At 45.5% G+C, this 27,048-nt stretch overlaps 2 protein-coding genes across 12 annotated transcripts in view; one reads left to right on the top strand and one right to left on the bottom strand.

The window, feature by feature from the left end:
- The window catches only part of EPB41 (erythrocyte membrane protein band 4.1), a 367,791-nt gene extending 355,898 nt beyond the window's left edge, over positions 1–11,893 (top strand). For all 11 annotated transcript variants that reach the window (XM_082247681.1, XM_082247679.1, XM_082247680.1 and 8 more), the window contains one exon: positions 10,688–11,893. The gene's annotated coding sequence lies outside the window, so the exon portion shown is untranslated. The remainder of the gene's footprint in view (positions 1–10,687) is intronic.
- Positions 11,894–17,071: 5,178 nt separating this feature from the next.
- On the bottom strand, positions 17,072–20,311 carry TMEM200B (transmembrane protein 200B). Its single transcript, XM_082247343.1, has 2 exons — positions 20,134–20,311; positions 17,072–17,925 (listed from the first exon to the last, which is right to left on the bottom strand). The coding sequence occupies exon 2, from the start codon at positions 17,911–17,913 to the stop codon at positions 17,077–17,079; it is 837 nt and encodes a 278-aa protein (XP_082103469.1). The 5' UTR covers positions 17,914–17,925; positions 20,134–20,311; the 3' UTR covers positions 17,072–17,076.
- Positions 20,312–27,048: the final 6,737 nt, after the last annotated feature.

Genomic DNA, 27,048 nt, shown 5'->3' with positions numbered 1-27,048 from the left:
CAGATCGGTTACGCGATCTTCGTTGGGCGGTTCAGGATCTCCTCGCCCAGGGGGTGATTGTCCCGGTGCCTCATCGGGACAGATTTCGGGGGTTCTACTCGAATCTGTTCACTGTGCCCAGAAAGGAGGGAAAGGTACGTCCGATTCTTGACTTGAAAGCTCTGAACCGCTTAGTGCATGGAATCCCTTCGTTCGGTGGTGGCCTCTTTAAGCCCGGGAGATTTCCTAGCTTCCATCGATCTCAAGGATGCGTATTTACACATATTCGAGGGTCACCAGAGGTTCCTCCGTTTTGCAATCGCGGAGGAACACTATCAGTTTGTGGCGTTACCTTTCGGTCTCGCTTCGGCTCCAAGGGTGTTTACCAAGGTGCTGGCTCCTGTTCTGGCCCTGTTACGGGCACAGGGGATTGCGATCTTGGGATATCTGGATGTTCTCCTGTTAAGATCGAGTGTCAGCCCGAGCCTATTACGTGATCTGTCAACTACCGTTCAGACGCTCCAGAAGTTTTTGGTGGAACATCAACGTGCAGAAGTCGACCTTGTCCCCTTCTGTTTGTCTCCCTTACCTGGGAATGGTTCTGGACTCTGCCCAAGCAAAAGTCTTTCTGCCTGAGGAAAAGCTCCGGACTATGCAGAACGAGGTCAGGTCCCTCAGGGACAACGACTCCTCATCACTCCGGACCTGCATGCGGTCCCTGGGTTGATGGTATCGGCCTTCGAGGCGATACCGTTTGCACAGTTCCACACGCGATCTTTTCAAGCGGAGATCCTGGCCAGATGAGACAGACTTCCTCAATCCTTGGAAAGGAGGATATCTCTGAACCGTAACTTCAGAGTGGATCTTCTCTGGTGGCTTCAGTCCCCGGCTCTGATGGAGGGAAAATCCTTCCGCCCGTTGTTGTGGACGGTGATCACCACGGATGCCAGCCTGTCGGGCTGGGGTGGCATGCTGGGCATTCTGCCTGCCCAAGGCACTTGGTCAGCGGAGGAGTCCTCCCTGCTGATAAACATCTTAGAACTGCGAGCGATCAGGCTGTGTTTGTTCCGTTGGTCGGATCAGCTTCGGGGTCGCCCTGTGCGGGTGCAGACGGACAACGCCACGCAGTGGCCTACATCAATCACCAAGGGGGCACCAGGAGTGCCCGGGCGGCCCTGGAGGTGACCGAGATAATGACTAGGGCTGAGACTCATGTCCCGGCGATTTCGTCAGTTCACATTCCGGGTGTGGAGAATTGGCAGGACGACTATCTAAGCCGCCAGACCCTGGACCAGGGGGAATGGTCCCTACACCCGGAGGTGTTCCGGATGCTGTGTGCGAGATGGGGAACCCCAGATGTGGATCTGTTCGCATCTCGGCTAAACAACAAGGTGGGAAGGTTCGTGGCAAGAACGCGCGACCCTCTGGCAGATGCCTCGGATGCGCCGGTGGTGCCTTGGAATCAGTATCGCCTGATTTATGCCTTCCCTCCAATTCGGTTGTTGTCCAGGTTCCTTCGCAGGTTGGTCTCGGAACAGAAGTTGGTGATTCTTGTGGCCCCAGACTGGCCGCGCTGGTCTTGGTACGCGGACATCATACAACTGGTCGTCGAGCCTCCGTGGCGACTTCCCTTACGAGACGATCTGCTGTCTCAAGGGGCCGTTCTTCCATCCTGCTTTACGGTCGTGGCTGTTGAAAGCCAGGTCTTGAGAGATCGGGGTCTCTCGTCGGCGGTCATTCCTACCCTGCTTAAGGCTAGGAAGGCCTCGTCTGGTAAGATCTGTTACCGTACTTGGAAGGCTTATTTTGCCTGGTGCGAATCCAGGGGCGTCCATCCCCGCTCCTTTTCGGTGGCGAGGGTGTTAGCCTTCCTCCAATCTGATGTGGACCAGCATCTTGCGCTGACCACTATTAAGGGCCAGTTATCTGCACTGGCGATCCTTTTTCAGCACCCCTTGGCGTCTAATTCGTTGATACGCATCTTTATTCAAGGTGTGCATCATTTGGCTCCTCCTCGGAGGGCACCTTTACCTCCTTGGGACTTAAACTTGGTCCTGTCTGTTTTGCAACGTCCTCCCTTTGAAAACATCAGGGAAATTTCTCTGCCTCTGCTGACGAGAGAGGTTGCCTTTCTGGTGGTAATCACAACTGCTCGCAGAGTGTCGGAGTTAGCGGCCTTGTCTTGCTGCTCCCCTTACCTGGTGGTTCATAGGGATAAGGTGGTCTTATGACCTAACCAATCTTTCCTTCCTAAGGTGGTTTCGGATTTTAACGAGGATATTGTCTTGCCTTCGCTGTGTGCGAATCCTAAGCATCCTAAGGAGTGTGCCTTGCATTCCTTTTATGTAGTCCGGGCGATCAGGGTCTACCTGTCGTCCACTGAATCCTTCAGACAGTCGGATTCTCTTTTTGTCCTTCCTGAGGGACCTCGGAAGGGTATGGCTGCATCTGCGGCAACCATTTCTAGATGGATCAGACAGACGATTGTACAGGCCTATTCGCTTAGGGAACGGGTTCTGCCCTTCCCTGTCAAGGCGCACTCTACCAGGGCGGTGAGTGCGTCCTGGGCTTTCCGGCATCAGGCTTCAGTGGCCCAGGTGTGCAAGGCTGCGACTTGGTCGTCTGTGCACACTTTTTCCAAATTCTCCAAACTTGATGTTCTGGCATCTGCTGATGCTTCCTTTGGCCGCAAAGTTCTGTGTGCGGCAGTGCCTTGAGGGGGCCCTAGTTTTGCAGGTCCCTGGCTGTTTGGGGTTGTTTCGCCCTTGTTTATTTGCTTTCCTGGTTTGTTTGCTCCAGTTGAGCTTTTCTGTTATCCAGAGGATTTACCTTTCTGTTCGAGTAAGGTTCCTTTCTCTGACTTGGGTGCTGCGTTGCCTTTGTGACGGTTGCGCTTCCCACCCCTCATGTCTACACTGCTTTGGGACATCCCATTGGTGAAGACTGTATGAGTGGGCGGCGACTGTCAGAGGACCTAAGAGAAAACTGAATTTTTGTAAAATCTTACCGTAAAATTCCTTTCTCTGAGTCCTCCGACAGTCGCCGCCCCCGCCCCTCTTTTTGGGGGTTTTTGGACTTAAACTGCTTGCTACCAAACTGAGTTGGGAATGCTGATCGCAGGGGGGGTTTTGGACCAGTGGGACAGCCCCCTACAGGTGTGTCTATGTAAATTTTTAACAAGTCTTATGCCTAGCTTGCTCCTGTGGATAAGAGGTCAATACCCATTTGTGAAGACTGTATGAGTGGGCGGCGACTGTCAGAGGACTCAGAGAAAGGAATTTTACGGTAAGATTTTACAAAAATTCAGTTTTTTTTGGGGGGGCGGCAGGTACCTAGTTTTGACAGGTACATGTTCCCACTTTGAGCATAAGTTCTCTCCCCGTCCCTCCCTGCAGTCACCTGGGACACATGATAGGTCCTAGGTGAGTGTATCTACGGACCTTTCAGGACACGCAGCACGATTCATGCATGCGCAGTGTGCTCCCAGCTGTGAAGTTGCAAGTTGAAAAAAATGCCAGCGCTAGGGAGAGAAGAGGAAGAGAAATGATGGCTTGGGTGAACACATTGCTGGATCGTGGGACAGGTGAGTGTGTGTTTATTCAAAGTCAGCAGCTACACTTTTTGTAGCTGCTGACTTTTAATAAACATAGAAATGATTGGAGCTCCTCTTTGAAATATTTCAATTTACTATGTAAAAAGATAGTTCAGTAACTTACTAAATGCATGTGCTTCTTTTATTCAAAGAGGAACTCCACTTTTGTTGAGAAAAAAAATACTTTCTGGGTGATCTATGTACATTGCAAGGATTTTAATAAACTCTGTTGAAAATTTCTACCTTTTATTGTTTTGAAGAAATAGCTGTGTCTTTGTCCACGTGCAATGGGAATGATTTTATAATTATCAATTAACTGCTGCAGAGGATGCCCAAAATCGACTTGTATCTTAGTGAAAACTTCTAGCAAAATCAGTAAACCAATCACGAAAGCAGGAAATGACACTATAATAAGGCTTACCTGTAGGTACAGTAAATATATTTTCTCTTACGTCCTCCGACAGTCGCCGCCTCTTCATATTCGTCACATATGGGGTATTAGACTTTGCACCGAAGGAGTAGCTAGGCAACAGAATATGTTAACATTAAAGCTTTTAACATATCCCACCCTCAAGGGGTGGTCCCCTCTGTCAATACCCTCCTACTTCCTGCAACCATATCTCAGTTTCAATGTCTAGCTTGTCAGGAGTGGCTGGCTCTCTCTGTGCTGGGGCTTTTTTCTTCTTTTTTGATTTTTTGTTTGAGTTTTCTCTCTACCTTTACTTAGCTGTTCTTTTTGTCAGCATTAGTTAGTTCTTCTGATGAAGAGGATCATGCGGGCTGGGTCTCGGGCTGATCCCCCTGGTCGCAGGTCGTGGGTCAGTGGCTTCCCAGCCTGCCATCGAGCGTTCAGCCAGGTAACGCTCCTGGCACAGTGAACGACCCATCCCTGTTCGGTGCAGGGATGATTGGTGAGGTGGCTACCTCACTGGACGCTGTGCGGTTTCTTAACCCCCATTCTGTGCGTCTTGTATGCGACTCTCCCTGCCTCATGTGCAGCGGCTTGTTCGCCTGTACGGGTCCCCCACGCCATTGTGAGGTAAGTGTATCTATGTGGGGACCTGTCTGTCTGGGGGGGTGTCAGTCTGGGACTGTGTAACCTGCCTCTGTTCTCACTGTTTGTCTCCCTATCTCTCGGCTGCATGCTGTGGGCTGCAAAGGAGGGGGGGGGGGAGCTGTGTGACACTGTGTGTGTCAGCCTGGTCAGTGTGAGAAGCTGTGTGCTGTGGGGCATGTTTTGTGGCATGTTTGGGCACTATACAGCGATCGCTGCGGCGATCTAACATGTTTTTTTATACATGGATAACATGTGTGCATTACTGTACTGTGGAGCGGCGGTTTCGGCGCCAAACGGCGCCATTTTGCCTACACTCGCTCCGGCCGCATGGTCTACATGCATGGCGGCCATTTTCTTGTAGCCTCCCATAGGCTTTAATAGAGCGCCCTGGCTGCATCACTTCCTCTTCTCCAGGATACACCGATCGAGGCAGCGGCGAGGGTCTCCTCAGGTTATATCCTTCTTATCCATTGCCTGTGTCAGTTTTATTGTCCCTGTGGGGGTCTCATTGTGCTTGTGTGTGGTGCGGTGGGCTGCGCTCGCCGCGCTTGTTAAAGGGGCAGTTAACCCTTTATTATCCGGCATTTGATATTGGGGCAATGGATTCTCAGGAGGGCAAATTTCCTACCGTCTTGGTGGAAAGCCAGGGGACCGCTGTTTCCCCCTCAGGGGGGGGATTTAGCCACTATTGTGGCTGGCCTTGCTGCTCAGGTGCAGATGCTGGTGGCTGCTCAATCTACTAAGAGACCCAGAGTTTCTCTTTCCTCTGATTCTGAGGGTGAAGGTGATGGGGCTGTTATGGCGGGGGCCTCCTTATCGGGGTCCCGCTCCTCCCTGGATCTAGTGGGGTCCGAGGTGGAGGCTGAAGTTGAAGGGGTTGATAATTCTCCCCCTGGCTCGCCTGAAGAGCTTGCAATCATGGATGAATTGATTGCTGCCATAAAACAAACGCTGCGTTTGCAGGATGAAGTGTGTCCCCCCGCTGCCTTGGCGGCTTATGGGACGCAGAGAAAACGCAGGACGCCGCAGGTTTTTCCCTGCAATGATGATTTTCAGCGCGCTGTTAAGGAACAATGGCGCAATCTACGCAAACCTTTTGCTGTACCAAGTAGGTTCAAGCTGCGTTATCCTTTCTCGCCTTCCACTGATGAACGGTGGTGTGTACCACCCCCGGTGGATCACGCAATTGCGGTTTTAAACAAATCCACTGCGATTCCTGCAGAGGATTCCCCTGTGTTCCGTGATGCCACGGATAGGAGATTGGAGTCTCTTGCCCGTCATACTTATTCTGTTACGGGTTCTATGCTTAAGGCTCTGTTTGCCTCTCTCATGGCGGCCCAGGCTGTCGCAAGTTGGACGCAGATGCTTAGGCGCGTCCTAGTGGCCGATTCGGCCTCGCCGGCGACCCTGGATATGGTGGATCAAATCCACCAGGGTGTCATGTATCTGTGTGATGCGGACTTGGACTTGGTCCCATTGGCTGCACGTGTGCACAGCGTGGCGGTGTTGTCTCGCCGCCTGGTTTGGTTGAAATGTTGGTCGGTGGACCAATCCTCACGTAAGACCTTAGCCAATCTGCCTTATGATGGGTCTCGCCTTTTTGGGGAGTCCTTGGATGTGTTGATTAAGGGGATCACCGGAGGTAAGAGCACTCTCTTGCCCCATTTCCCCAAGGCTAAGGGGGCTTCTGGGAAGAAGCATGCTAATTTTCGACCCCCTCAGGGGTCCTTTCGTGCCTTTCGGTCGCACTACAAGGGCAAACCGTTCAAAGGTCAAGGCTCTCAGAAGAAGCCCTGGTCTGGGAAACAGAAGTCCGGTCAATCCGGATCCGCAGCCCATAACAGTGCGGCCTGAAGGGGCGCCCTCACCCAGTTTTGGGGTGGGGGGACGCTTGCTCGGTTTTCTTCAACCCTGGTTGGCCCGCGTGCGGGACAGATGGGTTCAGGAGATCGTTCAATCTGGTTACAAGATCGAGTTTCTCTCTCGGCCGGAGAGCAGATTTTTTCCCTCAAATCTTCAACTGTCTCCAGAGAGTTTACGGGACCTGCACCTGGCGGTGCGGGACCTGAGGGCTCAGGGAGTGGTGGTTCCGGTGCCTCATCGGGACAGATTTCGGGGGTTTTATTCCAATCTGTTCACCGTGCCCAGGAAGGAGGGCAAGGTTCGTCCAATTCTGGACTTGAAGGCTCTGAACCGCTCTGTGCGGGTTCGCAAGTTCCGCATGGAATCCCTGCGGTCGGTGGTGGCTGCCCTGGTTCCGGGGGAATTCATGGCCTCCATCGATTTGAAGGATGCGTATCTTCACATCCCCATTTTCGAGGGTCACCAGAGGTACCTTCGATTCGCCATTGCGGAGGATCACTGCCAGTTCGTGGCGTTGCCCTTTGGTCTCGCCTCGGCTCCGCGGGTCTTCACCAAGGTGCTTGCACCGGTTCTGGCATTATTGAGGGCCCAGGGCATTTCTGTCCTGGGGTATCTGGACGACATTCTGGTTCGGTCTGCGACCAGCCAGGGTCTGGAGAAGGACCTGTCTGTCACGATGCAAACTCTGCAGGAGTTTGGTTGGACGATAAATTTTCCAAAGTCGACACTGAGTCCGTCGGTTCGTCTTCCCTACCTGGGAATGATCCTGGACTCGGTGCAGGCGAAGGTCTTCCTGCCGGAAGACAAACTCAGAACTCTTCAGGAGGAAGTCAGGTCCCTCAGGGACGTTCCGCACTCGTCTCTGCGGACGTGCATGAGATGTCTGGGATTGATGGTCTCGGCCTTCGAGGCGATTCCCTTCGCCCAGTTTCACACGCGGGGTCTCCAAGCGGAGATCCTGTCCATGTGGGACGGGCGACCTCAATCTCTGGATCTTCAAATCTCGTTGAGTCATCGCACCAGAAGAGACCTTCTGTGGTGGCTCCAGTCCCCGATGGGGGCAAGCCGTTTCGTCCTATCTCATGGACGGTAATCACCACGGATGCCAGCCTGTCGGGCTGGGGTGGTGTTCTGGGCGTTCTGTCCGCCCAGGGAACTTGGTCGGAGGGGGAGTCCTCCCTTCTGATCAACATTCTGGAAATGCGTGCGATATATCTCTGTCTTCATCGCTGGACGGACCGGCTGCAGGGCTGCCCGGTTCGGATGCAGACGGACAATGCCACGGCGGTGGCCTACATCAACCACCAAGGGGGCACCAGGAGTGCCCGAGCGGCTCGAGAAGTGGCCGACATTCTGTCTTGGGCCGAGACTCATGTCCCGGCGATAACGGCGGTGCACATTCCGGGGGTGGAGAACTGGCAGGCGGACTATCTGAGTCGCCAGACCCTGGATCAGGGGGAATGGTCTCTCCACCCGGCTGTCTTCCAGATGTTGTGCGCGAAGTGGTGTCTTCCAGATGTGGACCTGTTCGCGTCTCGTCTCAACGACAAGGTGAGAAGGTTCGTAGCAAGGACGCGCGACCCTCTGGCAGACGCGTCGGACGCGTTAGTGGCCCCGTGGCATCAGTACACGCTGATGTACGCGTTTCCACCGATTCAGTTGCTGTCCAGGTTCCTTCGCAGGTTACACTCGGAACGCAGCACGGTGATTCTTGTGGCACCGGACTGGCCTCGCCGGTCCTGGTACGCAGACCTCGTGAATCTGGCGGTCGACGCCCCGTGGCGTCTGCCTCTTCGAGACGATCTCCTGTCTCAAGGGCCGATATACCATCCTGCTTTACAGTCGCTGGCTTTGACGGCCTGGCTGTTGAGACCGAGGTCCTGAAGGAGAAGGGTCTCTCCCCAGAGGTCGTTCATACCTTGATCAACACGAGGAAGTCTTCCTCGGGGAAGGTTTATTACCGTACTTGGAAGGCCTATTTTGCCTGGTGTGAGTCCAGGGGGTTTTCACCCCGCACGTACTCGGTTTCCCGAGTGCTGTCCTTCCTTCAAACAGGTGTCGATCAGCGTTTGGCGCTGGCTACGATAAAGGGTCAGGTGTCTGCGCTGGCCGTTCTGTTTCAACGTCCCGTGGCTTCCAACTCCTTGGTTGGCACTTTTGTTCAGGGAGTGCGGCATCTGGTTCCTCCTAGGAGGGATCCTCTGCCCCCTTGGGACTTGAATCTCGTTCTATCTGTGTTACAACGTGCTCCTTTTGAACAGATCAGGGAGATCTCGTTGTCTATGTTGTCCAAAAAGGTCGCCTTTTTGGTTGCAATCACTTCGGCTCGCAGAGTGTCGGAGCTGGCGGCTTTGTCCTGCAAGTCTCCGTATCTGGTTGTTCATTTGGATAAGGTGGTCTTGCGACCGAATCCTTCTTTTCTTCCGAAGCGAGTTTCGGAATTCCATCTTAATGAAGATATTGTCTTGCCTTCGCTGTGCGCTAAGCCTAAACATCCAAAGGAGGTGAGCCTACATTCTTTGGATGTTGTTCGGGCGATAAGGGTTTACCTTAAATCGACTGAGTCCTTTCGAAAGACGGACTCCTTGTTTGTTCTTCCAGAGGGTCCTCGGAAGGGCATGGCGGCGTCGGCCTCTACCATCGCCAAATGGATCAGGCAGACCATTGAACAGGCCTATGCTTTGCAGGGGAAGGTTCCCCCTGTGCCTGTGAAGGCGCACTCTACTAGATCTCTGAGTACGTCTTGGGCCTGTCGTCATGGGGCTTCTGTAGCCCAGGTGTGTAAGGCGGCGACCTGGTCGACCGTGCACACTTTCACAAAATTCTACAAAGTAGATGTTCAGGCATCGGCGGATGCTTCCTTTGGCCGCAAGGTTCTTAGTGCGGCAATTCCCTAGGGTCCCTTGTTGGGGACCTCTGGCTGTTGGGATAAGTTTTTATCCCCTGGTTATTTGTCTTTTCCTGGGTTGTTGCTCATGTTGAGCAATTATTTTTCCTGTAGCCCAGCTGGTTTCCTTCCTTTGGTAAGGTTCCTTTCTTTGATGCGGAGACTGCGTTGCCTTTCGGCGCGGATGCGTTTCCCACCCCTCATGTTTGCACTGCTTTGGGACGTCCCCATATGTGACGAATATGAAGAGGCGGCGACTGTCGGAGGACGTAAGAGAAAACGGAATTTTTGTAAAATCTTACCTGTAAAATTCCTTTCTCTGAGTCCTCCGACAGTCGCCGCCCCCGCCCCTCTTTTGGGGTTTGGTTGTATACTCTACTGCTATTCCACTGAAACTGAGATATGGTTGCAGGAAGTAGGAGGGTATTGACTGAGGGGACCACCCCTTGAGGGTGGGATATGTTAAAAGCTTTAATGTTAACATATTCTGTTGCCTAGCTACTCCTTCGGAGCAAAGTCTAATACCCCATATGTGACGAATATGAAGAGGCGGCGACTGTCGGAGGACTCAGAGAAAGGAATTTTACAGGTAAGATTTTACAAAAATTCTGTTTTCTAAACGCTCACCATTTAGGTACACACTAGCACACTATGCCATTGACCTAAAGGGGGAGCAACATTTTTTTTTTCCTTTATTTTTTTATAACAAAAGTTTATTAAGGTTTATTATTTTAAAGTGATATTAAAGCCTTTTTTTTTTTTTTTTCTAAAAATAACAAACGTTATACTTACCTTCTCTGTGCAGTGATTTTGCAAAGAGCAGCCCAGATCCTCCTCTTCTCAGGTCCCATGCTGGCATTCCTGGCTCCTTGCTCCTTCCAGGTGCCCCCACAGCAAGTAGCTTGCTGTGGGGGCAGCTAAGAAGGCACGCTCCTGCCCAGCGGTTGTGTGTGTCCATTCATGCACACAGCTTGTGGCTCAACCACTCCCCTCTGTTCTGATTGGCTCACTGGCTGTGATTGACAGCAGCAGGAGCCAATGGCTCCCACTGCTGCCAAAAGCCAATCAGGAGTGCAGCTCCCTGAAGAGGCAAGGCTCTCGTGTACATCGCTGGATCGAGAGGGGGCTCAGGATCTGAATCCAAGTAGGAAAGTAAGTTGCTTTTTGTTACGTGACAAGGGAAAGTGTGTGATTTACATTAAGAGAATAGAAAATGGCATGCCACCTAAGACTTGCCCAGTCTATACATAAGATGTGTAACATTGCACATAAGTTATTTTGTATTTATCCAGCTTTTTTATTCTTTCAGGTTTTCATCTCAAACCTGCATTGGGACCACAGGATTGATATACTTCACAGAAAACCAGCAAGTTTCCTTGCAATGCCCCCACCCCTAGATATATCACTTGGCAAGGGTCATCATGAAGTTCCTGGTTAAACACTGCATTCTCTTCTAAAGCAATACTTAACTCTCTCCCTCAGATTCTTCAAACAAACCCTAAGTAGCCTCTATGTGGGAGAGTTCTAGACTTGGACAGTTGAACAATTATTTATAAGACTTCAAAATGTCATCACTTCTCATGTAAAGTGTTGTTGCATACTGTGAATGATGATTGTAACTTGTACATCTGGTACACTGGAAATGTCAGTTTAAGCACTGTTCACTTGGCTGACCTGTGTGTAAGTTCTTGTCAGCAGTCTTCTTTTTAGTAATGGAGTGAGGGAAAGACAGTATGGTGCTATAGTTTGCAGTGCACTTGTTGGATTTAGTGTCCACGACCTGTGTAGAGAAGCTTGTGTCTGTCATCTCTGCCTTATTTAGTTCTTGATAATGATGTATCACTGATTTTACACTAGTGTCACCCTGTGTAGGATAAAGTCCAAGTCATCACCCTTAGTTCTCTTTTTATGGTGTCACCCTAACTTCTGATTCTTTTCTCTGTTATCTTTAAGTGTCACATTACAGCTAGACACGGGTTGAGTATCTTCCTTCTGTCTGGTATAACTCTTTTCTCTGTTTAGGGTTGAGCAACATGCCTGCCCCACAAAAAACAAATTTAATTTTAGACCAGCTGAATGAGCCAAGGATGAGAATAAAATAATATATAAATATCCTGTATTTTTTGGAGCATTGGGAAGTGTCTAGGTTCCCAAACTTTCACCTGCTTGTACCATACATAAGGAGGTTACAGGGGTGAGGGTCATTAATCTGAAACAACAATTACGTGTGAAACCCAATTTTTTTAACCATTTTCTTATATTTGCTATTATTGGATCTCATTCAAAGAAAACAAACAAAAAAAACATAAAAAAGACAGACCTCATGATGTATTATTTTCTACTTTTAAATAATGAAGGATATTTGTAAATGTGGTTTGATTCAATTTTTATATATGCAGATGAATTGTGATAGGTCGTACTTTAGCATATTTTACTGGCTTTTGAGGTGTGAAAAGTACATTTTCATCATGTTGTTGCAAGATTACACATTGAAGTAAATATTTGTAGCTTCTGATATGGTTGTCTGTGTTGTGTGTGTGTGTATATATATATATATATTTTTTCTTGATACAACTATTAAAGCTGAATTCCAAGCAAACCACTAAATACACAGATGAAATACATACCTGAGCTGTTTTGCCTGCCAAAGGATTAGTATTTCTATCTATTCAGTCCTGAGATTTACACAGATCTGCCACACAGCAGTCCTGACGTTTCTCCGCTGCAGTTCAGTTACACTTACAGGCCTTTTCCCCTGACAACCCGACTGTGAAAAGAGAAAAATTTTCCATCCTGCTCCTTCCGATTTTCTTACCACTTTGGTTGAAAACAAATGTCGATTTGACCCCAATAATGATTAGAAATTTGAATGAATGTTCTTGAAATGAAAATGGATTTTCTTACTTTTCAGGGATTTTCTCTCACTTGCTGTTTTTGGTATGGTAAAGGAAGTGAAGGTAAATCTCTTCAATGGAATGCAGATGGCAAAAATAAAACGGACAGGGGTTATCCAATATAAAGAAAGATGTTTCGCCTATAGTTCTACAGGCAGTCCCCGGGTTACAAACAAGATAGGTTCTGTAGGTTTGTTCTTAAAAAAATGGTACCTATTCCAACTTACATACAAATTCAACTTAAGTGTATCCCCAGCCAAAAATTTTTTTTTTTTACGTTTTTTTGGATAGCACAGGTAAGAGATAACACCCCTGTAACATTTATTTTGCTGTCTGTACCCCTGTTCAGAAGATTTCCCCTCACTTTCTGTCCCTATGACAATTGGCTTTTGAAAATTTTGGGTTGTTGTGGAAACAAGGATTGGTGATAAAGCTTTAGTGGAGACACCTTTTTCCATGAGAACTCTTCCTAGGGGTAGATTACCTCTCACTTCCTGTTGTCTCCCTCAGTTTGTAAGTATGAGTCATATGTAAGTCGGATGTTTGTAACTTGGGGACTGCCTGTAGTTTAACCTCTTGCCGACCAGCCGCCATAGTTTTACTGCAGCAAGTCGGCTCTGTCCCACGAAACGACGTACCTGTACGTCGCTTCGCGGGTCCGCTAGTGGGGGCGCACGTGCCCATTGGCCACAGGGGGAGCCAATCAGCGGGTCCCGTGGCCACGATTCCCTGTGGAGACTGAACCGCGATCTGCTGTTGTAAACACGGCAGACCGCTGTTCTGTCAGTTGTGAACACAGGGATCCTGTGTTCCTCTTATTTAGGAACATAGGATCTTTGTGTTCATGCAGCAAGCGCATCCCCCCCCCAGTTAGAAAGTACCCCTTAGGGACACATTTAACCCTTTGATCACCCCTGGTGTTAACCTCTTCCAGTCTCATTAGTACAGTAACAGTGCATTTTTTTATCAAATGGTTACTGTAGTAATGTCACTGGCGCCCCCAAAAATGTCAGGCGACCGATCTGTCCACCGCAATGTCGCAGTCCTGCTAAAAATTGCTGATCGCTGCACAAAAATAAAAATGTTGTAGACGCAATAACTTTTGTGCAAACCAATCAATATACACTTATGGGATTTTTTTTTTACCAAAAATGTGGCGGAATGTAAATTGGCCTAAAATGATGAAAAAAAAATATATTTTTTTTTATTGGGAATGTTTTATAGCAGAAAATAAAAAAAATATATATATATTTTTTTTCAGAATTGTCACTCCATTTTTGTTTTTAGTGCAAAAAAAGAAAAAAAAATCGCATAGATTGTCAAATACCACCAAAAGAAAGCTCTATTTGCGGGAGAAAAAGGACATCAATTTTATTTGGGTATAGCGTCACATGACCGCGCAATTGTCAGTTAAGGTAACGCAGTGTCATATTGCAAAAAGTGGCCTGGTCATTAACCACTTGCCAACTGCCGTCAGTATATTTACTGCGGCAGTCAGCCGCTCCTGGGCAAACCGATGTAGGGCTACGTCGCTCACCCAGGAACCTGTAGGGGGCGTTCACGGGCATCCCCGCACGTGTGACTGGCGGCTCCGATGTCCGCCGGCCACTCGCGATCTCGCTCAGGAGAGGGAGAAAGGCAGACGGCTGATGTAAACACAGCCGTCTGTCATTCTCCCTGATGTAAGTGCAGAGACTATACGATCCTGCTATGTAGGATTGTATGTCTCTGTGGTTACATCACTAGCCACGCCCCCCACAGTTAGAAACATGCCCCTAGGGATACATTTAACCCCTTGATCACCAATAAAGTTAACCCCTTCCCTGCCAGTGTCATTTTTACAGTAACAGTGCATATTTATAGAACTGATTACTGTAGTAATGTCACTGGTACCCCTAAAAGTGTCAAAAATGTCAGTCAAGGGTTCGATCTGTCCACCGCAATGTCCCAGTCCCGCAAAAAAAAAAAACGCAGATCGCCGCCATTACTAGTTTAAAAAAAAACGATAAAAATGACGTAAATCTTTCCCGTAGTTAGTAAATGCAATAACCTTTGCGCAAACCAATCAAAATACGCTTATTGCAATTTTTTTTTACCAAAAATATGTAGCAGAAAACAAATTGGCCTAAAATTTAAAAAAAAATTTGATTTTTTCATTTTTGGGGGGGAATTTCATATAAAAAAATTTGAAAAATATTGTTATTTTTTCAAAATTGTCGCTATTTTTGTTTATAGCGCAAAAAATAAAAATCGCACAGGTGATCAAATACCACCAAAAGAAACCTCTGATTGTGGGAAAAAAAGGACGTCAATTTCGTTTAGGTACAGCGTTGCACGACCGCGCAATTGTCCGTATAGTCACGTAGTGCTGAATCGCAAAATGGGGCCTGGTCTTTGAGCAGCCAAATCCTCCAGGGCTTAAGTGATTAAAGGGGGAAAACCTTCCAGTCTAGAAGTGGTTAAAGCTCTGTCCTGAGTTCATGTATTACATCTGTTATGTGAATTCAAGGACTATACATACAGAATGTCACAAAACACGGACTCCATGTTGAAAGACTTGAAGTTGTCCCGTGGGTTGACAGGTAAACTTAAGCTGGATACACACTATACAACTTTTGTTGTTAGATTTCCTTTATATTTACCTTCAACTATGTAGTGCAAGGGCCTACCTGATTGCATACAAGTTGAAAGTGTTTAGGTGTGACCTCATATTATATGGTTTTGGTAAATCTAAAGAAAATTGTATAATGTGTATGCAGCTTTACTGCTGGTGTTACTTTCAGTAATGCCCAGACAGTGCATTGTGCATCATGTCCAGATGCTGCTCATGGGCCCCATAATTGAGCGGTAACTATCTAAGTGAGGGTATTTATTATGCAATTGGTGTCCAGGCAGATCATACCGCCAGAGCACCACTATAGGTAATGCCACCAATGTTAAAGAACAGACAAGTCCATGTTGGTGACATAGCCATAATGACTGCTTTAAAAGGAAGTGATTGTGTTTTTACTAGCCACAGTGGAAGTTTGCTCATCATCAAACAAAGAAAAAATCATTCTTCATTAGCCAGGATAGCTTAATGCTGTTCCTTTAAGGCAGCTCTAGAATATCCCTTATTAAGCAAACAAGTATTTTAATGCACTTCATATTTATATTTTGCCATTAAAAACGCCTCTCTGCCATTTCTGTTTATGATAGATTACAAAGAATTCTGAGAAGATGGTGCAATAGCCGAAAAACTATGTGACAGAAAATGCAAATGTAATGCTTTTTATCTCTGGGTTTTATACTATTAATGGGAGACTTCAATGATTCGTAGTTTAATTAGTGGATTATTTGTGTAAACTGGAGCCGCAGAGCCCCCACCTCATTCCAGATCTGTCATAGCGGGTTGCCTTCCTGCCACATGAGGGACATGTCATTAGGAATGTTAATTCCTATTCAAGAGAGAAGAAACAGCATGGGCACGTGTTTCAAAGTGATAAATGTATAAATATCTGCTAGACTAGGCTAACATGATGATGATAGTACACATTTGACCTTTCCTCTATTATTAAGTAGTAGCACATAAAGTGTATATTGTCTTTATTCTGGCACTCGAGCAGTTAAATGCAGCTTTCTTGCTGGATCATTGAGTTGTGTCATCTGCTTCCAATTGTACCGTTCTATATTCTGCTTGGAGAAAATTCCTATGAAGGAGGAATTGGGAGGGAACTAGGCATAGGAATGTTAAGGCTCCCTGTAACAAGTATTTTAGCAGCCTGCTCCTTTTACATATCCATGTAGTCTATGTCCCCTGACATCACTAGAAACTATGCCTTCTGACACATAGTTTGATTTTCCATTCACTTCAGCAGTAATATAACAAAATGCTTTTCTTTGATTTCATTTTACTGTCCTTCCGGCAACAGAATTGTATTACTATTCCATATTCTAATGTGAGGACAGAAATGGATCTTTTAGTATTGGATTTGTGCTGTTACTTGCACTAAATAACTTTTCAACTGTAAATGGCAACAACCACATACAAAGTGATATTCCAGTGATTTCTACCTAGTCTAACAAGACTATGTGCAGGGTCGGGAGTGATACAGTTAAGGAATCCTTGGGTTTGCACAGAAAGATGATCTCCAGAAATGGGCCTGTGTGGATGGGGAAGTGTGGTTTCCACATCTGGATCCAATCACCTCCTCCCCAGATGGGCGCCATTCAATGAAATACTTAACTCTCTCGGATGTATCATTAAACTCTTAATATACATTGCTGTACTACGCTGCATGAGTAAAAACATGGATACTAATACCGATGAGTAAACAAAGCTTCAAACCACTTTAAAGTAGAACTCCCAGACAACTTTTTTTTTTTTTTTTTTTGGATAGAGAGAATTTTTTATTGTTGTCCCCATTGGGGAGCTTTTTTTCTCACTTCTTGTCCTAGTGTCACAAGGGAAAAAAAATGTAGGCACACGGCAAAGAAAGACTGCAGTCCAAACATCAAAAAAGTATAACAGCGGTCCAGGCTGGTCTGTTCACATTAGCCCCAAGCTATCTGCAGCTGGTAGGTGCTGGTCCGGTTCATAGCTGAAATACTAGTGAAAAATCTTCATCAAGTTGATCATAAAACATGTTCACAGCTCCCTAAAGACCGGTACAGGCATTACCACATTTCACAATAGAAAGCTCTTTCTAGCATGAAACGCGGTAATGCCTGTACTCTACTAAAAGTGTTTTGCTATTGCTGTCCTAACTTCCTGTTCTAGTAACAGAACAGAAAGGGGGTTAACTGGAATTCAATATAAATTGATTTAGGCCACTTCAGGGACAGTCTCTTGACTGCTTTCTCTGGTTCCATCTAATTCGTTTTCTGTAGTAACAAGTACTTCTGGGCAATGCTCTTCTCCATTCTCCAGCCTTGGCCAGCTCCGACATTTTGTACCCCTGTGAGGCACATCAGCAGCCCCTTCTCTTGCTGTTCTCTCCCCCATGTTCAGCCTGATATCAGAGCTGTAGCACCTCTCATTCTCCTTATGTCTAAGCCTGCCTGCCAGCTGTGGTAAGGATGAGATACATGGATCCGAATGCAGGCTCACAAGAGATACAGACAAGTCATTAATGGGTGGGCACAAAAGCTGAGCCCTGATTAATATGTTTCTTCTGTTGTCCAGCTCCCCAGAGCTGTCACTCCATGTATTCTGAGCTTGCACTTTAACCCCACTGCTTGCAGATATAGCAATGTCTGTAGGTCCTCGTGTAACTATCCTGTTTTGGAGAAGTCTCCTTGTCTCCATATCCCGATTTTCATACAAAAGTGTATTGGCACAAATAAACACAAATAGCCCAAATCCCATTATAACTGGGCCGATCAGTTTCAGCTTCTCTACAGATTGTCGGGTCTGTGGGGGTGGGATGGATGGTGAAGGGCTGCTAGGTTTGTTGGGCCAGTAGCCAATTACAGCCACTGTAAGTCCTATTAAAACCAGAAGAATCCCGAGGAAAACAAAAGCTCCAGGCAAGGAGCGAAGCCGAAGTTGCCCTTTAGGTGGAGCATCGGGTGGTGGAGGGCTAGAACGACATCGCTGGAATAAACCTAGAAAGCGAGGAAAGACATGTACATCCAGGTGATGAGTAGTTAGGCGCTTCATTATGGAAGAGATCTGGGAGAGAAAAGAAAGCGTGTTAGTGCTAAACATCATATACTTTGCATACAGCAAGTAGTGTGGAATGAGAGTTCTGTATTCATAAAATCGGAATACCAAGGTTTCTCACTAATCCTTTTAATTACTGACCCATGAACTGGCTGACTGAATTAATATAATGAAGTGATGTGTCCCTTTAATTACAGGCAAATCTGATCTAGATAGATCCTTTAGTTATTTTCAATCATGTATGATGCCCATATATGTGAAAGCCAATTATTAAGCTTTAGTTGTGTGTACCACATAGGCTTGTTATACAATGCTCACCTGGCTGCAGATTGTGAACAAAGGCAACAAATTTAATAAGTGCAAAAGTGGATACTGACAATCTACATACAGTCTCTAAGGACCAACTCATATTTTGTTGAAACCAGCTATTCTATTGCTAGTATCAGTTGACAATAAGGGATTTTTACGGAACTTCGTTAAAAAAACTTTATCTTGCAGTATCATTTTACCACCTGTCTGTGGGTGCAGGGGAACCACCACTGACACAGTGGGGTTGATTCACTAAAACTAGAAAGTGCAAAATCTAGTGCAGCTGTGTATGGTAGCCAATCAGCTTCTAACTTCAGCTTGTTCAAGCTTTGACAAAAAAAAAACCTTTAGTTTTAGTAAATCCCCCTATGTGACCTTAAGAATTGCTATTTGGTAGACATTTTTCTTTTATACACTATCTTTTTATGTGTGTGTGCTGATACTGAACTCCCGATGGATATGATGACTTATTCTACACATTACTAATCCTATTTATGTGAACAAAAAATTCCTCATTGCTTGGTCATGCTATAAAACACACTTCTCAGGAGGCCATTGCTTTTCTGATATTCTATGCCTGGGTGGGTCAAGTCTGGCTCTTCAGTCACTCCAGAGCTAGTAATGTGTAAAGCCAAGTGCAGTATTACTTGACATAATGTTCAATGCCTGAATGGAAATGGAAGCCAAGTAAATGTTTTGTTTGATCACCACTGGTTTCTCATTGTGCATAAAATATTCCCACACAGGGAAGGCCAGCTGTGGCCAGGAAAATCCTAGGACCAGGCCTTATATGGCATTATAGGGGGGTAGAGGACACTAACACTGCTTTGTCAAGGGAAGAGAGAAAACGGCTAAAGAAATTACATTGGAAAGCAAATATCCCTTCTTTGTGCGTCAGGTTCTCGGAGACATCTATTTAGGTTCTTATGGAGGATGACTTCTAATGGCCTCCCCTTTTATCTTTCTGGTGTATTGCTAGTTGGAAAACCAATTAAGTACACATTTAAAGGACACCGATACTGAACAAATAACTGGGTAGCACTAGGGTTGTCGGTTCAAATCCCAACCACGACATTACCTGCCTGGAGTTTACATGTTCTGCCTGCGTGAGTTCCCTCGCGTGCTGATGAGTTAACTGGCTCCTGTCTAAATTGTCTCTAGTATATGAATGGGAGTTAAGGACCTTCAATTGTAAGCTCCTTGAGGGCAGAGACTGGTGTGAGTGAGTAATAGGTATATGTGTAAATTGACGGCACTATAGAAGTACCTGTAATAAATAACTTGGGCTGCCATTGCTGACCTTTCCTTTTGAAAATGTTAGTTTCCCAGTTATGCTGATCCTATTATTTTAATACTTTAAGAAACACAGATCAGGAGCCCTGACTTTACTTAAAGCATGATTGTTCAGTCAGTGACTCTGAAAATATTGGATCCCATGAGCCTGAAACAAGCATTTACATAAGGATGTTAGCAATAGTAGCTTACCTCAGTACAGGTTATCAATTATGTAGACTTGTGGATGGATAACACAGTCCACCAGCCACTAATAAATGGATTGATAACTGTCTCAAGAGGTTTTGATGACATGTAGACATTAGTAGCCTAAGGCTAGCTCTACATTATACAATTTTCTGAATCAATTATCTTTAGATTTACCTTCAACTATGTAGTGCAAGGGCCTGCCTGATTGCATACAAATTGAAAGTGTTTAGGTTTGACCTCATATGGTTTTGATAAATCTAAAAAAAATAGGATAATGTATGGCCAGCCTTACAATGCGATTAGTATGCAGCCTGTACATAAATAAAAGTGTAAAGCATAATAAACAGAACACTTCTAAGACTAAGCACAGAATAGCTGTGTCTGAAATGTATCTTGTATTCAGTTACTAATCTGTACGGTACATACCTCTGTGTATAAGACATCAATATAAAGCAGTCTCTATAACAGCCTCCTGCTCCACAAGCATTTTTGGTAATTGGTCCTTCCTAAAAAAAAAAAAAAAAAAAAAAAAAGAATTCCATTTTTCTTCAGAGTGCTAGAAATGGAATTTCTCTGCCATTCTTACACCTGTTCCATATAAGCTGAGAAACTCTAAGTCTGACCATGTCTCCGCTTGTTCCCTGTTCTTGTACACATCCTAAGAATGAAAGTTTGGGTTAAGAATCTTAGTTTCTGGAACAGGGAGGAGACTGGAGATGGGAAAAGGGGAGGAGGGCATTGTTAAAGAGACAGAAACACACTTTCGGAAACCTTCTAAGCTTCACAACTACAATCCCACCTTCTGGAATAAAAGTACTCCACAAAGTGATTCTTTAATACATGTTTCTACATACATGACTCTCTTATAAAGTATGGGGGATGTCAACGGCTTCATAGTATTGTGCTGCATGATATATTCGTAGCTATATGAACTTTACAGTAACTTTTTGCAGGAATGACCCTTTATTCTTTAGGTATATGGGTAGAGAAAACCTGCCATAGCAGTAATGCAGGGACTATCATTCCTGACTCTTAAGACGCTAGATAATTGGCTTCGATATTTTCTGAGTCACTAACCCCAGAACAAGTAAGCAGAGCAAGAAAAAAAAAAATCTGAACTTCTTACCTCCATAATTTTTCCTTGTTGGCTACAAATTATTGAATCCATAAAGCCAGAAGAGGTCAGCGATGGCATCCTTTACGGTTCTCACATGACTGGAGAGTTAGCGAGTAGTTGGTGGATTGGATACTGCAATACTCAGGTACTGAACTTATATTGCTAGTTACAGGAAGTGTGACCATTGCCTAAATAGAATGTGTCAAATGCACATTGCATTGCAATATCCTTCTTTCACAAAAAAAAAACATGCATTATTAACAAGAGGGATTAACTCCAAAAAAAGTGTCACAGCAGCTTTATTGAATTCCCTCTTGTGTGTTAAATAATGTACGTGCAGTAACGCACTCAAAAAAAAAGTAGGCGTGTGGAGGGGTCCTTTAAGGATAGGCAGTGTTTATCCTTATGTAGAATAGTCACATCACTGGGCAGTTTGTGTAGAAATGTACTGATCTCCAGTTAGCAAAGATGTGAAGAGGACCTGTACTCAGTGGGTGTGCAGGTGGGTGGGATCTGCAACAGAGCCCAATAGCTACTTACCTACTTATAATTGGCAATTAACCACTTTCAGACCGGAGGATTTGGTTGCTCAAAGCCCAGGCCCTATTTTGCGATTTGGCACTGCGTGATTTTAACGGACAATTGCGCGGTCGTTCGATGCTGTATTCAAACGAAATTTACGTATTTTAAAAAGAGCTTTCTTTTGGTGGTATTTGATCACCTGTGCGATTTTTATTTTTTGCGCTATAAACCAAAAAAGAGCGACAATTGTGAAAAAATAACAATATTTTTCAAATTTTTTATATGAAATTCTCAAAAAAAAATGGAAAAATCAAAATTTTTTAACATTTTAGGCCAATTTGTTTTCTGCTACATATTTTTGGTAAAAAAAATTGCAATAAGCTTATTTTGATTGGTTTGCGCAAAAGTTATTGTGTTTACTAACTACGGGAAAGATTTATGTCATTTTTATTAACTACGGGAAAGATTTATGTCATTATTATTGTTTTTTTTTTTAAACTAGTAATGGCGGCGATCTGCGTTTTTTTTTTTTTTTTTTTTTTTGCGGGACTGAAACATTGCGGTGGAAAGATCGGACCCCTATCTGACATTTTTGACACTTTTGGGGGGTACCAGTGACATTACTACAGTAATCAGTGCTATAAATATGCACTGTTACTGTAAAAATGACACTGGCAGGGAAGGGGTTAACTTTACTGGTGATCAAGGGGTTAATTGTGTCCCTAGGGGCATGATTCTAACCGTCAGGGGGTGTGGCTTGTGAAGTAATCACAGAGACATGCGATCCTATACAGCAGGATTACTTCAGGGAGAATGACAGACGGCTGTGTATACATCAGCCGTCTGTCTTTCTCCCTCTGCTGCGGGAGATCGTGAGTAACCAGCGGCCATCGGAGCCACCGGTCACAAATGTGCTGGCTCCCCAGGGAACGAGCGGGGGCGGGAGCGCACCACCAGCGGCACGCGCTCGCCCCCTACAGCCTTCTGAGCAAGCGGTGTAGTACTACGTCACTTTGCCGAGGAGCTGCTGCCTGCCGCAGTAAAACTGTGGCGGGCGGTTGTTATATGGTTAATAGATGACCCATTCTGTGTCAGTAAATTGGAAAAAAAAAAACGTAAGTTACTAGATCAGCATGTCGCCCAGGGAATTTTAAGAAGGAGAGATCGCTAATGGCAGACTGCACACATGCTACAGCTTTTCATTAAAGCTGAACTACACCCCCCTGTAAAAATGCCAGGTTTTTGAGATGTAAAAAAAAATCAGACCAAGATAAATCACTACAGAATATTTTCCTCCTTTATTGTGACCTTGACCTATAATCTGTGCAATTCAATTAAAAACAGACTGAAAACTTTAAAGGGGAAAAACACAAAAATAAAGTTACAATAACGGGTTTTCATAAATATGCACGCCCTTAAACTAATACTTTGTTGAAGCACCTTTTGATGACAGCATTCAGTCTTTTGCACACCTTAGCTTGGGCATCTTTGCCCACTCTTTGCAAAAGCACTCCAAATCAAATTAGTTTCAGGTCTGGGCTCTGGCTGAGCCATCCTAAAACTTCTCATTGTTGAACTGTATCAGTCAGTAGAAGAGCACAACAGATAATTTCCTAGGCATTAGAATGGGGGTGAGCAACTTGTAGATCACGGTCTGGGCTTGCTGATTTGCCATTCCAGATCAAACAAAGCAGAGGGGACTACTTGTAAAGTTAGAGCTATAGAAGGGAGCAAGAGCTGCTTAACCACTTGCCGACCGCTCACATGGAGCGTACTGCGGCAAAGTGGCTCGGTCTACGTCGCTGGACTCCTCCCCTTGTGGGCAGCGTGTATTCAGACACAGCGGGACTCGGGCCAGGGGAGGAGCGGCGATGATTACCGCTGCTCTTTCCCGATCGTCGGCGATCGAGTGAGGAGATCTGCCCGCTTGTGTAAACAAAGCGGGCGGATCTCCTAAGTGACAGGCAGTCACAGATTACAGGATTCAGCATAGCTGAACCTGCGATCTGTGCCTGTGTCACACAGTCCCCCCACACACGTCAGTAAGCACCAGGCATACATTAAAATACGCTTATTGTGATTTTTTTTTTACCAAAAATATGTAGCAGAAAACAAATTGGCCTAAAATGTTAAAAAATTTAGATTTTTACATTTTTTTTGGGGGGGGGGGGGAATTTCATATAAAAATAAATGTGAAAAATATTTTTTTTTTTCAAAATTGTCGCTATTTTTTTTATTTATAGCGCAAAAAGTAAAAATCGCACAGGTGATTAAATACCACCAAAAGAAAGCTCTATTTGTGGGAAAAAAGGACATCAATTTAATTTGGGTACATTGTCGCAAGACCGCGCAATTGTCCGTTAAAGTAACGCAGTGCCGAATCGCAAAATATGGCCTGGTCAGGAATGGGGTAAAATCTTCCGGTCTTAAAGCGGTTAAAAATACGCTCATTGAGAATTTTTTTGTCAAAGACATGTAGCTAAATACATTTTGGCCTAAATATATGACAAAAATTGAATATATTGGATATTTTTTAAATGTCAAAGTAGAAAAATATTGTTATTTTTTCAAAATTGTCACTATTTTTTCATTAATATCGCAAAAAATGAAAAGTGCAGAGGTGATCAAATACCACCAAAAGAAAGCTCTGTTTGTGGGAAAAAAATTACGTAAATTTCGTTTGGGTACGGCGCTGCACGACCGCGCAATTGTCAGTTAAAGTCGCACAGTGCCGAATCGCAAAAAGTGGCCTGGACGTAAAGCAGGAAAATCCTCCGGTCCTAAAGTTGTTAAGTCGATGCCTCCTCTGTAGTGCTGGCTCCTGTTCAATGTGGAGTGATACCAACTGCGCTCCACCTCTTATCCAGGCTAGCGGTCTTCAGAGTGCCAGGAGCAGGAAAGAAGACATCTTCAGGTCAGTGTGAAGCAATACACTGGGCAGAATAGTAGAGGGCTGCTGTGATGTGCTGCGGTTTGTCCACAGCGCAGGTGCAGTGCAGTGTACCTGCAGCTTTTCTGTGGGTTTGCTGCACTTTGCTATAGACTTCTTTACTGAACAAAATTATAAAAACGCAACACTTTTTTTTGCCCCGATTTTTCAGGAACTGAACTCAAAGATCTAAGAAATCCAGGATTCATCCGTGAAGAGAACACCTCCAAAGTGCCAGACACCATCAAATGTGGCATTTTCCCACTCAAGTCCGTTACGACGACAAACTGCAGTCAGGTCGAGACCCCGATGAGGACGACAAGCATGCAAATAAGACGGTTTCTGACAGGTTGTGCAGAAATTCCTTGGTTATACCAACCATTTGTTGCAGCAGCTGTCCGGGTGGCTGATCTTGGAGGTGAGGATTCTGGATGTGGAGGTCTGCGGTTATGAGGCCGGTTGGATGTACTGCCAAATTCTCTGAAAGCCTTTGGAGACGAATTATGGTGGAGAAATGAACATTCAATTCACGGGCAACAACTCTGGTGGACATTTCTGCAGTCAGTATGCCAATTGCACGCTCCCTCAAAACTTGCCACATCTGTGGCATTGTGCTGTGGGATAAAACTGCACATTTTAGAGTGGCCTTTTATTGTGGCCAGCCTAAGGCACACCTGTGCAATAATCATGCATCTTTATATGCCAGACCTGTGAGGTGGATGGATTATCTCAGCAAAGGAGAAGTGCTCACTAACACAGATTTAGACAGACTTGTGAACAATATTTGAGAGAAATAGCCTTTGTGTACATAGAAAAAGTCTTAGATCTTTGAGTTCAGCTCATGAAAAATGGGGGCAAAAATAAAAGTGTTGCGTTTATAATTTTGTTTAGTGTATTATATCCTGCTGGTTTGGTGCACTTTCTGAATGCAGGAGTTTTGATGCACTTTCAGAAAGTACATCACACCTACAGGGTATAATAGAAGTCTATGGCAAAGAGCAGCTAACCTAGGAAAGTTGCAGATGAACTGCGTGGCACCCGGGGTGCAGGTAAACCGCAGTTCATTAGTGTGAAAGCAGTCTTATAGGGGGCTCAGAACAGTAAGGATTTATTTACATTTGCAGTTTTGGGCTGGTAAAACCCCATAGTTAAGATGTATTTTTATCACCTCCTCCCCAACCGCACCCCACTAAGGTGCAGTGGCCAGGGGTGTACACATGTCGTGGCCACAGCAGGAGTTATACGCCCTGGTATGGTTGGTGGGTGTAGCACCTGCCAAGCATGACCCATTCAAGTGAAGGAGGCCACTCTGCAACTTTGTGAGTACAGCAAACAAGGGGAAAAGCAGGCAGTGTTGTGTTGATTTCTCACCACCTGCTTTAACCCCTTGGACCCCGCAGAAGCATACAGTTGCAGGGCACTTGCAGAGTGGCCCCATTTACTTGAATAGGTTGTGATTGACAGGCGGCAGCCCCCACCAAAAGCAACAAGGGGCTTAATTCCTGCTTTGGCGTGTGTACACCTTTGGCTGCTGCCTCAACTCAACCGCACAGATTTACAACCCTCCCAACTTTACATATGAGTGAGCCCCAAGGATGCCGCTGCTGAATGCAACTGAGGGCTTATTCATAAGTGCAGCAGACACTGCTGTTCCTTTGAAAAGCGATTTAGGTGTATTTGACAGGTGCTGAGGAGGCGATATGTTGTCTCCTCACCACCTGATTTAAGTCCATGATTGCCACGCAATGCAAACGATTGGAAATTGATTGTGTGTGTGAGGAGGCGACACTGTGCCCGGTGATCTTTGACTTCTTCCATGTTTTTCTGGTAGATCTTCACCTCTTTAAAGTTGCCTACCCCTGCAATAGATACACTATGGAACACAGTGAAGATGGTCATCAACAAGAGGAGAAAATATGGCACAATTGACAGGTTCCTCCAGAATTGATGAAATAAAAAAAAAAGAGAGAAAACTAGCCTAGGAGGCTGCCAAGAGGCCTACAGCAACAATAAAGGAGCTGCAGGAATTTCTGACAAGTACCAAATGTGTACTACATTTGACAACAATCTCTTGTATTCTTCATATATTTGGGCTGTGGGGTAGGGTGACAAGGCAGAAGCCTTTTCTTACTAAGCAAAATACCCAAACCCTGCAAATACACCATGTCTGCTTGTGGGAAAATGTGTTATGGTATGATTGAACTTTTCGTCCATAATTCATTAAAATTATGATTGGCACAAAACCAACATTTTGCATAACCAAAAAAAAAAACACTATACCCATAGTGAAGCATAGTGGTGGCAGCATTATGATTTGGGGTTGTTTTTCTTCAGCTGGAACTGAGTCAATGTTAAGGGGATTTATGAGCCGCCAGTCACTCGTGTGGGGATGTTAGTGAACGAGCGGGGGCGGAAGCGCGACTCTGGCGGTGTGCGCTCGCCCCCTAGAGGCTCGTAGTCCTACGTCGCTTTGCCCAGTGGGGCTGACCGCCGCAGTAAATAGTCGTGCGACGGTCAGCAAGTGGTTAACATTTATTTTATTGTGGTGAAAAGACAAATGGCAACTCACATTGTGACAGTTAATCAGGCTCATCACATAGCAAGGGCTTCCGATGGACAGTCTCACAACAGGTAACCTCATTCCAGGATGGAAACACTGGGGGGATGGACACACCTGCAGGACCAAGAGAACACACCAAACAAAGTGCAGCATTAAATTTACTAGGAAACACTAGTAAATTAGCAACTCACATGGGAAGAAGAAATGGTACTT

This window comes from Pelophylax lessonae, assembly GCF_965119305.1.
Source record: "Pelophylax lessonae genome assembly, chromosome: 2".
NCBI classification, from domain to species: domain Eukaryota; kingdom Metazoa; phylum Chordata; class Amphibia; order Anura; family Ranidae; genus Pelophylax; species Pelophylax lessonae.
Note: the sequence above shows the minus strand (reverse complement) of the source record. Positions and strands in the feature narration are given on the sequence as shown.